Raw genomic sequence first — 12,486 nt, 5'->3', positions numbered from 1 at the left:
GGGACCAGAGCAGGGACAGAATAGGACACTTGCTGGGGGCTCCAAAGAAATAATGTTAGAGGCAGAGAGTCCATCAGGCCCCTCCAGGACAGAGCTGCCCTCTCATACATGACCAGGGTTTGGCCAAGACATGGCCCAGCATCACGCTGGGGCTGCTTACGGACAATCCCACAGACCAACACACCTCATCACTGGGACTTTCTCTGACCTTCAACTGACACCTTCCCCCTTCTACACCGTGTCCGACCCCTCTCACTTATAGCCTCTGACCTGCCCCATGGGACCCCGTCCCCTGGGCATGTCCCCCTCTGCTATCCATAGGCCTATGTCCCTCTGCCCTGGGACTGGACCAAGCACTAAGCCAAGCTTAGCCCAACCTCTCCTCCTGCATCAGCCCCTCCAGAGTCCACTCCTCCTGGCTGCAGCTCTCTACCTCTCCTGCCTGCCTGTATCTGGTGATTTACTGCCTGCAGTGAGCCCAGTACCCCAGAGCCAGCCTGACATTTGCCTGTCATTGCTCATCTAGTGCCCATGTGGCTCCTGGTGGTAGCGGGATCCCCGGTGCTGAGACAGTAGTAGGGGAAGCAAAAGTGGATGGGAACCTGGGAGGCAGTGACCATGAGATGGTCGAGTTCAGGATCCTGACACAAGGAAGAAAGGAGAGCAGCAGAATACAGACCCTGGACTTCAGAAAAGCAGACTTTGACTCCCTCAGGGAACTGATGGGCAAGATCCCCTGGGAGAATAACATGAGGGGGAAAGGAGTCCAGGAGACCTGGCTGTATTTTAAAGAATCCTTATTGAGTTTTCAGGGACAAACCATCCCAATGTGTAGAAAGAATAGTAAATATGGCAGGCGACCAGCTTGGCTTAACAGTGAAATCCTTGCTGCTCTTAAATACAAAAAAGAAGCTTACAAGAAGTGGAAGATTGGACAAATGACCAGGGAAGAGTATAAAAATATTGCTTGGGCTTGCAGGAGTGAAATCAGGAGGGCCAAATCACAGCTGGAGTTGCAGCTAGCAAGAGATGTTAAGAGTAACGAGAAGGGTTTCTTCAGGTATGTTAGCAACAAGAAGAAAGCCAAGGAAAGTGTGGGCCCCTTACTGAATGAGGGAGGCAACCTAGTGACAGAGGATGTGGAAAAACCTAATGTACTCAATGCTTTTTTTGCCTCTTTCTTCACGAACAAGGTCAGCTCCCAGACTGCTGCACTGGGCAGCACAGCATGGGGAGGAGGTGACCAGCCCTCTGTGGAGAAAGAAGTGGTTCAGGACGATTTAGAAAAGCTGGACGAGCACAAGTCCCTGGGGCCGGATGCGCTGCATCCGAGAGTGCTAAAGGAGTTGGCGGATGTGACTGCAGAGCCATTGGCCATTATCTTTGAAAACTCATGGCGATTGGGGGAAGTCCCGGACGACTGGAAAAAGGCTAATGTAGTGCCCATCTTTAAAAAAGGGAAGAAGGAGGATCCGGGGAACTAAAGGCCAGTCAGCCTCACCTCAGTCCCTGGAAAAATCATGGAGCAGGTCCTCAAGGAATCAATTCTGAAGCACTTAGAGGAGAGGAAAGTGATCAGGGACAGTCAGCATGGATTCACCAAGGGCAAGTCATGCCTGACTAATCTAATTGCCTTCTCTGATGAGATAACTGGCTCTGTGGATGAAGGGAAAGCAGTGGACGTGTTGTTCCTTGACTTTAGCAAAGCTTTTGACACGGTCTCCCACAGTATTCTTGCCAGCAAGTTAAAGAAGTCTGGGCTGGATGAATGGACTATAAGGTGGATAGAAAGCTGGCTAGATTGTTGGGCTCAACGGGTAGTGATCAATGGCTCCATGTCTAGTTGGCAGCCGGTATCAAGTGGAGTGCTCCAGGGGTCGGTCCTGGGGCCGGTTTTGTTCAATATCTTCATTAATGATCTGGAGGATGGTGTGGATTGCACCCTCAGCAAGTTTGCAGATGACACTAAACTGGGAGGAATGGTAGATACTCTGGATGGTAGGGATAGGATACAGAGGGCCCTAGACTAATTGGAAGATTGGGCCAAAAGAAATCTGAGGAGGTTCAACAAGGACAAGTGCAGAGTCCTGCACTTAGGACGGAAGAACCCAATGCACCGCTACAGACTAGGGACCGAATGGCTCGGCAGCAGTTCTGCAGAAAAGGACCTAGGGGTTACAGTGGCCGAGAAGTTGGATATGAGTCAACAGTGTGCCCTTGTTGCCAAGAAGGCCAATGGCATTTTGGGATGTATAAGTAGGGGCATTGCCAGCAGATCGAGGGACGTGATCGTTCCCCTCTATTCGACATTGGTGAGGCCTCATCTGGAGTACTGTGTCCAGTTTTGGGCCCCACACTACAAGAAGGATGTGGAAAAATTGGAAAGAGTCCAGCGGAGGGCAACAAAAATGATTAGGGGACTGGAACACATGACTTATGAGGAGAGGCCGAGGGAACTGGGGATGTTTAGTCTTCAGAAGAGAAGAATGAGGGGGGATTTGATAGCTGCTTTCAACTACCTGAAAGGGAGTTCCAAAGAGCATGGATCTAGACTGTTTTCAGTGGTAGCAGATGACAGAACAAGGAGTAATGGTCTCAAGTTGCAGTGGGGGAGGTTTAGGTTGGATATTAGGAAAATCTTTTTCACTATGAGGGTGGTGAAACACTGGAATGCGTTACCTAGGGAGGTGGTGGAATCTCCTTCCCTAGAAGTTTTTAACAGGCTTGACAAAGCCCTGGCTGGGATGATTTAGTTGGGGATTGGTCCTGCTTTGAGCAGGGGGTTGGACTAGATGACCTCCTGAGGTCCCTTTCAACCCTGATATTCTATGATTCTATGATTCTATGACAGGATCACTGGTTGCAGACCCACCTGGAAGGCAGGACAGGGAATATGTCCATGCCCCAGTGTGGAGCTGGGATTTCCCCGGGGCGGTGTTTCTCCCTGCATTCTGGGAAGGCTGGGGACGTGGCACACAGGCAGCTGCTCTGGTGCCATTTTTGTAACTTCATACAAATGGGTCCACTGTAAGACGGAAAACAAGGGGGGAAATGAAAACACACAAGGCAGGAGATTAGGGTCCTCCCCACGTTCGGTGGCTCCCTACCAGGGTTGACTTCGGCACTGGATGGCTCAGGCAGAGCAGCCAGCAGCAGCATGCAGAGGATCATGGTGGGCAGTGGGAAGTGCTGCACCGGGTCAGTCGGGCGCGAGTCCTTCACAGCCAGCAGCTGCCATCTACATTTCTGAAAGACAAAGCAAAAGAGAGGAGATGAAAGTCCTCTAATAGGGGCCCTTGTGGAGCTGCAGACCCTCAGCACTGTGCCCTGGCGCAATGAGCCACAACTGGAAACACTGGAAACAGCACCTGCTGGCACAAGAATGGGCCGCATCGCTCTCCTGGCTAGCAGCTAGTGTGTTATGCTAATACTTGCCCGGCTGCTAGTGTTGACTCTGGAGCTAGTCAATGCTGTGGGAAGTTCACCGTCTCACAGCAGAGCGGCTCTGCATATTGTGCCCCTACTCTACTTGCGCTACATTGATGACATCTTCATCATCTGGACCCATGGAAAAGAAGCCCTTGAGGAATTCCCAGCCTTCCACACAAACTTCCTCATGGCTGGACTTTACAAAAACTAGACCAGCCATTTACAACACACACTTTGCTTCTCTACAAAAAAAAAAAGGAAACTAAACTATCTAAACTACTACATGCCACAAGGGGCCACAACAGTGGTTCCCTTAACCCACCCAGCAATATTGTTAATCTATCCAGCTATACTCTGAGCCCAGCAGAACAATCTGTCCTATCTCAGGGCCTCTCCTTCTGCCCCTCCACTCCCACGAACATGATACAGTTCTGTGGTGACCTAGAATCCTATTTTCGATGTCTCTGACTCAAGAAATATTTCTAACACACCTCTGAACAACATGCTAACCCACAGAGACCTTCCTACCAACACTACAAAAAGGATTCTGGGTGGACTCCTCCTGAAGGTCGAAACAACAGACTGGACTTCTACATAGAGTGCTTCCGCCGACGTGCACGGGCTGAAATTGTGGAAAAGCAGCATCACTTGCCCCATAACCTCAGCCGTGCAGAACACAATGCCATCCACAGCCTCAGGAACAACTCTGACATCATAATCAAAAAGGCTGACAAAGGAGGTGCTGTCGTCAACATGAATAGGTCGGAATATGAACAAGAGGCTACTAGGCAGCTCTCCAACACCACTTTCTACAAGCCATTACCCTCTGATCCCACTGAGGGTTACCAAAAGAAATACAGCATTTGCTCAAGAAACTGCCTGAAAAAGCACAAGAACAAATCTGCACAGACACGCCCCTGGAACCCCGACCTGGGGTATTCTATCTGCTACCCAAGATCCATAAACCTGGAAATCCTGGACGCCCCATCATCTCAGGCATTGGCATCCTGACAGCTTGATTGTCTGGCTATATAGACTCCCTCCTCAGGCCCTACGCTATCAGCACTCCCAGCTATCTTTGAGGCACCACTGACTTCCTGAGGAAACTACAGTCCATCGGTGATCTTCCTGAAAACACCATCCTAGCCACAATGGATGTAGAAGCCCCCTACACCAACATTCCACACAAAGATGGACTACAAGCCGTCAGGAACACTATCCCCAATAATGTCACGGCAAACCTGGTGGCTGAACTTTGTGACTTTGTCCTCAGCCATAACTATTTCACATTTGGGGACAATGTATACCTTCAAATCAGCGGCACTGCTATGGGTACCCGCATGGCCCCACAGTATGCCAACATTTTTATGGCTGACTTAGAACAATGCTTCTTCCTCAGCTCTCGTCCCCTAATGCCCCTACTCTACTTGCGCTACACTGATGACATCTTCATCATCTGGACCCATGGAAAAGAAGCCCTTGAGGAATTCCACCATGATTTCAACAATTTCCATCCCTCAACCTCAGCCTGGACCAGTCCACACAAGAGAGCCACTTCCTGGACACTACGGTGCTAATAAGCGATGGTCACATAAACACCACCCTATACCAGAAACCTACTGACCGCTATTCCTACCTACATGCCTCCAGCTTTCATCCAGACCACACCACACGATCCATTGTCTACAGCCAAGCTCTACGATACAACAGCATTTGCTCCAACCCCTCAGACAGAGACAAACACCTACAAGATCTCTATCAAGCGTTCTTACAACTACAATACCCACCTGCTGAAGTGAAGAAACAGATTGACAGAGCCAGAAGAGCACCCAGAAGTTACCTACTACAGGACAGGCCCAACAAAGAAAATAACAGAACGCCACTAGCCATCACCTTCAGCCCCCAACTAAAACCTCTCCAGTGCATCATCAAGATTCTACAACCTATCCTGAAGGACGACCCATCACTCTCACAGATCTTGGGAGACAGGCCAGTCCTTGCCTACAGACAGCCCCCCAACCTGAAGCAAATACTCACCAGCAACCACACACCACACAACAGAACCACTAACCCAGGAACCTATCCTTGCAACAAAGGCCGTCACCAACTCTGTCCACATATCTATTCAGGGGACATCATCATAGGGCCTAATCACATCAGCCACACTATCAAAGGCTCGTTCACCTGCACATCTACCAATGTGATATATGCCATCATGTGCCAGCAATGCCCCTCTGCCATGTACATTGGCCAAACTGGACAGTCTCTACGTAAAAGACACAAATCAGACGTCAAGAATGATAACATTCAAAAACCAGTCGGAGAACACTTCAATCTCTTTGGTCACTCAATTACAGACCTAAAAGTGGCAATTCTTCAACAAAAAAACTTCAAAAACAGACTCCAACGAGAGACTGCTGAATTGGCATTAATTTGCAAACTGGACACAATTAACTTAGGCTTGAATAAAGACTGGGAGCGGATGTGTCATTACACAAAGTAAAACTATTTCCCCATGTTTATTCCCCCACCCCCCACTGTTCCTCACAGTTCTTGTCAACTGCTGGAAATGGCCCACCTTGATGAAGGTTTTTGTTTTGTTCCCCCCCACCCCCCGGGTAATAGCTCACCTTACCTGATCACTCTCCTTACAGTGTGTATGGTAACACCCATTGTTTCATGTTCTCTGTGTATATAAAATCTCCGTACTGTATTTTCCACTGAATGCATCCGATGAAGTGAGCTGTAGCTCACGAAAGCTTATGCTCAAGTAAATGTGTTAGTCTCTAAGGTGCCACAAGTCCTGTTCTTTTTGCGGATACAGACTAACACGGCTGCTACTCTGAAAGCGGCACACCAGTATCACTTTCAAATGAACCCTGGCAGGTCACCTGTTAAGAGCTCCAATGCAAAGTCACTTCTGCCCCTGTTTATTCGCTCCCCTCCTTTAATACACAGCGATCACAGAGATGCCCAGACACCTCCTTACAGCAAAGCATGCAGGGTCACTTTCAAAGCATGCCTCCCTCAGCCATGAGAAATGAGGCAAACACTTCCCGGGTCTCTGCACTTCCGGTGTGCGGACACACGGGGGCAGAATGATTGCACTTGGACACAAGCGCCTTGCTTTGTGGGACCTGCACTCCGCAGAGATGGTGCGGAGCACAGCACAGGGGCTGCAGGGGCAGGCCCCAGCGTCAGGGCTGTGCTCGGAGTGACTGTGGGCAGCGAGCAGCAGCATGTGGTTTAGTGACTAGTTGAGCATGTAAAGCCTCACAGCACCATCCATTCGCCCTGCCGCCAGCAGCTCCTAAGTGACTTGTGTAACTGAGCTGGGCAAATCCCTATCGCTCCGGCTGCCTCTGCATTTCTCTTGGAACAGGCCTTTCCCCCTTGCTCGTAACCTTCTCAGACTCATACCCTCTGGGAGAGCGTTTCCCAGGTCTACTCTGCACCTAATGGCCCGTTTGTTTACAGTGGAACAAAGGCAGGTTGCTGTTTTCGAGTGTGTCCGTTCTGTCCTTCCCAAAACCCTGCTGCCCCAGCCCAACAGCAATTTGAGGTAGCAATGCAAACCGGGCCAGCGAGAGAGTCCGTAGGGTTAACGTGCAGCTTTTCACACGCACACAGATACTAACGATTGCCAGTTTGTTACTAACAATCTGACAGCGCTCTACTGGTGCCCCGTGATGTTTCTCTCCGGTGACATATATGGAATAGGGCAGACCCCTACCACCCTGCACTCAGTTTGCAAGAGTTCTGTGAGAGATATATCCTGCAGGAATGCCACCAAGGAAATCGTTCCATAAGAAAAAGTGTCGTTGCTTCCTATCTGTTGGGGTTTTTTAAACTAAGAAATGCCACAAAAAGCTACCTTAAAAGACCAGTAAGATTATACAGTGCAGCCCTCAAAAGTTCAAGTCACATTCACCTGCCTAACCTCAACCTCTGCCCCTTGTGCACATGCGTTATGACTCAGGCATTCATTACAGCAGGGGCAGGCAACCTATGGCACGCGTGCCGAAGGCAGCACGCAAGCTGATTGTCAGGGGCACTCACACTGCCCGGGTCCTGGCCACCGGTCCGGGGGGCCCTGCATTTTAATTTAATTTTAAATGAAGCTTCTTAAACATTTTTAAAACCTTATTTACTTTACATACAACAATAGTTTAGTTATATATTATAGACTTATAGAAAGAGACCTTCTAAAAACATTAAAATGTATCACTGGCACGCGAACCCTTAAATTAGAGTGAATAAATGAAGACTCGGCCCACCGCTTCTGAAAGGTTGCCAACCCCTGGGTTACAGGATCACATGGTATTTCTGATGCAGAACCCTGCCCCGCTAGTTACAGCACTCAGGCTGTATGGTGAAAGATGATACAACGTTAACAAAAGACAGCTGCCTGGTTCATTGCATCCCATTCAGCCAGTGCCCTGGGTAGGGTTCGAAGGCATGGGTGACCATGCAGACAGGATCCTGCGCTTGTTCTGCCCTGGCTTTTAAGTGTTGCACTTTGCAAAGGAACCTTTGAAAGCTCCTGTTCCATACAGAGAGACACAGAAATGAAAAACTGAACTGCCAGCCAGAGGGCCCTGGAAATACTTACACGTCCCACAGAGGAAGTATAACAGAGAGAGAGTTCTACAATCCCATTCCAGAAGGAGCCCTTTAGTAAACACAGCGCTGCCGACTGCACTCATCCGACGGCAAACACATGGTAATTGCTGACCCTTCCTCGCATAGGGGGCCCCTGCAGGATGGTGCACGCCCACCTGCTCTGTGGGCCAGCATGGAGGGGGATGGAGACATGGCCCTGCCTCCTCCCTGCCCTCTTAGGGAGGCTGTTGACTGCAGTTGCAGCTGACCCTTTCAGACCAGGCACAGAGCAGGGGGAGGCAAAAGGAAACCCAAGAGGTAATAATGCTGTCATGTGTTCAGTAACTTGCTTTAGCTAAGGATGCTGTCCTGCCCAGTGCCAATGTCAGTGTGACTGTAGGGCACTTGTTGATCAAATACAGAATTGATCAAATACATCCCTCCGAGAGATGAGCCTGATCGGATCAGAATCCTGTGAATTATTGGCCCAACAAACAGAGTGTAAATATATGTACATTCCCAGATGCGACCCCACATATCTGAGATTACAAGAGATAATGAGCGATATTATTTTGTATCAGGAGAAACAGTGTGTAGCAGCTTTAGGATCATGCACTGAGCCTCATATGTGCTGTTTTCTGACATTTAAATGCTTCGATGAACGTCCAGTTAGCAAAGTGTAGCCCGCCAGGAGCTTACCTAGGTCCCTGGGTCTCTGTATGCCGGAAGTTCGGGGGAAAGCCAAGGGCAGACTCAGAGTCTGCTGGGCCACCCTGTGGGAGAGTGGAGAGACACTCTCTAGACCAGAGCGACAGGGGCCCTGTCAGCTAGGGGGAGGATGGCAGGAGCCAGTATGGCTACCAGCCCCCTGCTCAGAGGAGGGGCAGTCTCTGAGAGAAAGGAGGGGGGCAGAGCCAAGTGACTGACAAGTGAAGGCCTGGAAGAAGAGCAGCCCTGACAACGCCTGGGGAGCACTGGAGACGAGAGAAACCAGTCTGAAGCCAGCCACTGAAAGGGCATGGCTGGCTGTGGGTGAGCTGGTGAGTCCCAGGGTGCATGCAGGGTCCCCCTGAGAAAGAGCCTCTGGCTGCAACACCTCCTAGCTTGGTCCTTTCCCTCCTCAAGGTGACTCCCAGTGTCTCGAGTTTGCTGGGAAAACTCCCCCCATCCAAGCCAGTCTGAGTTAGTTCTCCAGTTCCCCAGGGAAACCAGTCACGAAATGGCACCACTGCTCTGGTCCAGGGCTGCCGCCTGCTGTGAGTGTGTCTAAGCACTACGGTAGAAGACTAACGTTAGGATCTTAGTCGAGTTTAATAACCTGCATCCTTTTGTGGGGAGCAGAAATCCTGGGACCAGAAGCAGCCAGACTCCTGCATGAGGAGGATGCGGCCAGCAGCCATCGGAGGTGTCCAGAGCTCCATCTTTCAGATGATCAGGGAAATTGTTTGGGAGACTCCCGACTCCCAGAACGGTGTCCTCAAGCCAGTGGTAAGGGTTTGGGGATTTTATTACCTGCTGCCTATTAAACCTGCGGAGGGACTTACTACCTTATCCCATGTGAGAGTCTTTTGGGCTGTACTGAACCCAGTCAGCCAAGGTGCTGATTGCTGTTGCAGAAGATATTATCACAGGTCATCCAGGGCCCCCTACAAACTACACGTACCAATGGGACACTGATTTTTATGTTTTCTGTATCAGGTCAGGTGATGGGGAAAATTCGCGGGTATTACCTGCGTGGGCACCAATGACCCTGAGAGTAGTGTTTTACTATTACATTCTATTTACTTCACGTTTAATATAATTACTGTGCTGAATACATTGTGTGTGTTTGTGTAATTTCTTGGGAGTCTCCAACTCTGGCAAGCAAGTGGGGGTTACCCGAGCGGCCCTGGTGACTGTGCCAGGAAGGACCAAGAGGAGTGGAGGCACGCCAAATAAATTAATATGGAAAGAAAATAAGGGAAGTTACACCCTCCTGAGCTGGAGGTGGGATCTAAAGGAACCCAGGCCTGTCCATCAAAACTCATGAGGAGGTTAGCGCTAAAAGAGGTAACGGGGTGGAGAAGGATGCTACACAAGCAATTCAGATCGACCTGCCCTCCTCATTATTTACCACTCCAATTGCTGTGTCATCTGCAAAGTTTATCTGCAGTGATCCCAGGAGTACACTCCTGATAAAGCTGCAGTCACTACCCATTCACTTTCATCAGGCAAAACCAGTTTCATGGGTGATACGCCCGTAAATTAGCCATGCTGATATGCACTGTCCCAAGGAAAGCGAGTATGAAGTAAGAATATTTTATGTTTACAGTGATTTGTCCACAGGGACTTCTCAGTATCTGAGTCACAAATGCAGGACCCAGATCTCCTGATTCCTAACCCTAATGCAGTACATCAGTGCAGGAGGGGATCACAGAAGGCTGTCAGGGGCATCACTGAAAATTTATTACAATCTAAAGCAAAGAAAACCTGGCTCCCCCACTCCCTTCACACCCATTAAGAGTCAAATATTCTCTGTCAACCTCCCGAAACACATGCACACCCCTAGAGGAGGCGCTGGGTACTGCTGATATATTTTTACTCTTAATTTTATAGTAAATATAATGGAACCATGAACATTTTTGGCTTTAAATAAGGGATCATCGATGTGAAAAGGCCAGTGCTAGTGCACCGTGCCACTCAACCATTCTGAGCCTCACACTTTCCTGACTATACAATGGGGCTGTTACTTTGCACTTCTCATACGTAGGTCTCACAGGCCCTTACAGACCAGGTGTGCACAAGCAGCCCCCTACACCAACAGGACAAGTGGGGCACAGAGAGGCTAACTGACTTATCCAAAGTTGCAGAGCAAATAGGTATGGACATGGCTCCTGTTTCAGGTGTGTGGCTAATCCGCTGGCTAGACCATTGTTCTTCCCAAGGTGGGGGACTAACCCTGGCCAGGTCTACAGTGGAAAATACTTCACCCATTTTCTGCACCATTGTAGTCCCCCCTCCTCCCCAGTTCCCATGGCAGCAAGCTACAGTGTCTTTGCCACCACGCTGCCAATTCCTGCTCGGAGCAGCTCCTGGGCTCAGTCACCACGGCCTGGCATTGTGCTGTACTCTGTGGTGTTGTGGGGCTGGCAGGAGCCAGGAACAGAGGGGGCATGTCTACACTGCAATTAAACACCTGCAGCTGGCCCATGTCAGCTAACTCAGGTTCGTGGCGCTGGGACCGTGGGGCTGTTTAATTGCTGCACAGACATTCAGGCTCAGGCTGGAGCCTGGGCTCGGGGACCCCATGTGCATGGCTGCATGGAGAAGCCAGGGTGGCGTTTGAGTTCTGCCAACTGAACCCTCGCCCCAGGGAGGCAGCAGGTCCAGCCTGGGTGTCTGGAGGAAGCAGGAGGTGGAGGGCATGAGCACGTTGAGTTAGTCCTTGGGTGCAGTTCGGAGGCAGGTTGGCTGGACAGCACACAGCCTGCCCAGATGCTGCAAAGGGGCAGCAGGGTATCAAGGCAAGAGCTCACGAGACAAGTAGTGGGGCCAGGGCCATGATTGAGGAGATGGGGATGAGGGATTGGGGAAGCAACACATTGGAGCCATGAGAAGACGTGGGAGTAGGGGCTAGGGCCTGGACATCAGAAGCAGCAGGGAAGTGGGGGCAGGCAGGCCTTTTGAGAGCACCAGAGCGTGAAACCAGGGCACTCTCATCAGATTCTGGAGTGACTGCTTCTTCGGAGCAGGTCACAGTGCATGGGCAGCATGGGGAGCAGCTCCCACACTCCGCTTCCCCTCTCGGAGGGCTGGTTCCATGGGTATTAGTCTCTCCCCACCAGAGCGCGAGATCACGCTGTAACACCAGGGAGTGTGTCAGCACAGGGCAGTGTGTGCGTGTTACACTGGCTCCCTGGCACTTAGCAGGCAGCTCCCGAGAGCCAGAGCCTCTCTGCTGCCTCTCCCTTCTCCTGCAGCACACTTGGCTGAGATGCCTAATGCGATTTCTGCGCGTTTGAGGAAGCTCCTCTCACCCCTTGGCTTTGGGGCACTGGACTAGAAAGCGTCTCTCTCTGCCCCAAGCCCCTCTGCTCTGCACGCTGCACAGTTGCTACGTTCAGCCTAGTGCCCCAGTTCCCCTCTCGTGTTCGCTTGCTGAGCCGGTACCCGGGGAGAGGCTGCCTCAGCGTTAGCGGTCAGTGTGAGGAGATCTCTGCGAGGGGAGCAGTCCTGGGCAGGGGGCTGGGCTTTGTGCTGGTCGGTCTGTTCTGCCTGCTGGTTTGTGTGTTGGGGTATCAGGTACTGGTCTAGCCGGTGGGCACCTAACAGTTCTGGGTGGGCCATGTAGAGTGCTGCCATAGGGGGATTAGTGTTGATGAGCTGGGGGAGCGAGGTGTTTAATTTCTGATCCTTACGTGTTTTGTGGGAGGGGCAACATTTGCAGTTTTGCCTGAGGTGGCCCCAGACGCTGGT

At 50.8% G+C, this 12,486-nt stretch overlaps 1 protein-coding gene across 3 annotated transcripts in view; it reads right to left on the bottom strand.

Moving 5' to 3' along the window:
• LOC102943007 (discoidin domain-containing receptor 2) overlaps window positions 1–12,486 on the bottom strand; it is a 151,230-nt gene that overhangs the window by 77,875 nt on the left and 60,869 nt on the right. For all 3 annotated transcript variants that reach the window (XM_027832615.3, XM_043530733.1, XM_037879875.2), the window contains exon 2: window positions 3,108–3,246. In XM_027832615.3, coding sequence (XP_027688416.2) covers window positions 3,108–3,171 — 64 coding nt within the window. In that variant the 5' untranslated portion in view covers window positions 3,172–3,246. The remainder of the gene's footprint in view (window positions 1–3,107; window positions 3,247–12,486) is intronic.

This window comes from Chelonia mydas, chromosome 16 (genome assembly GCF_015237465.2).
Source record: "Chelonia mydas isolate rCheMyd1 chromosome 16, rCheMyd1.pri.v2, whole genome shotgun sequence".
Lineage (NCBI taxonomy): Eukaryota > Metazoa > Chordata > Testudines > Cheloniidae > Chelonia > Chelonia mydas.
Note: the sequence above shows the minus strand (reverse complement) of the source record. Positions and strands in the feature narration are given on the sequence as shown.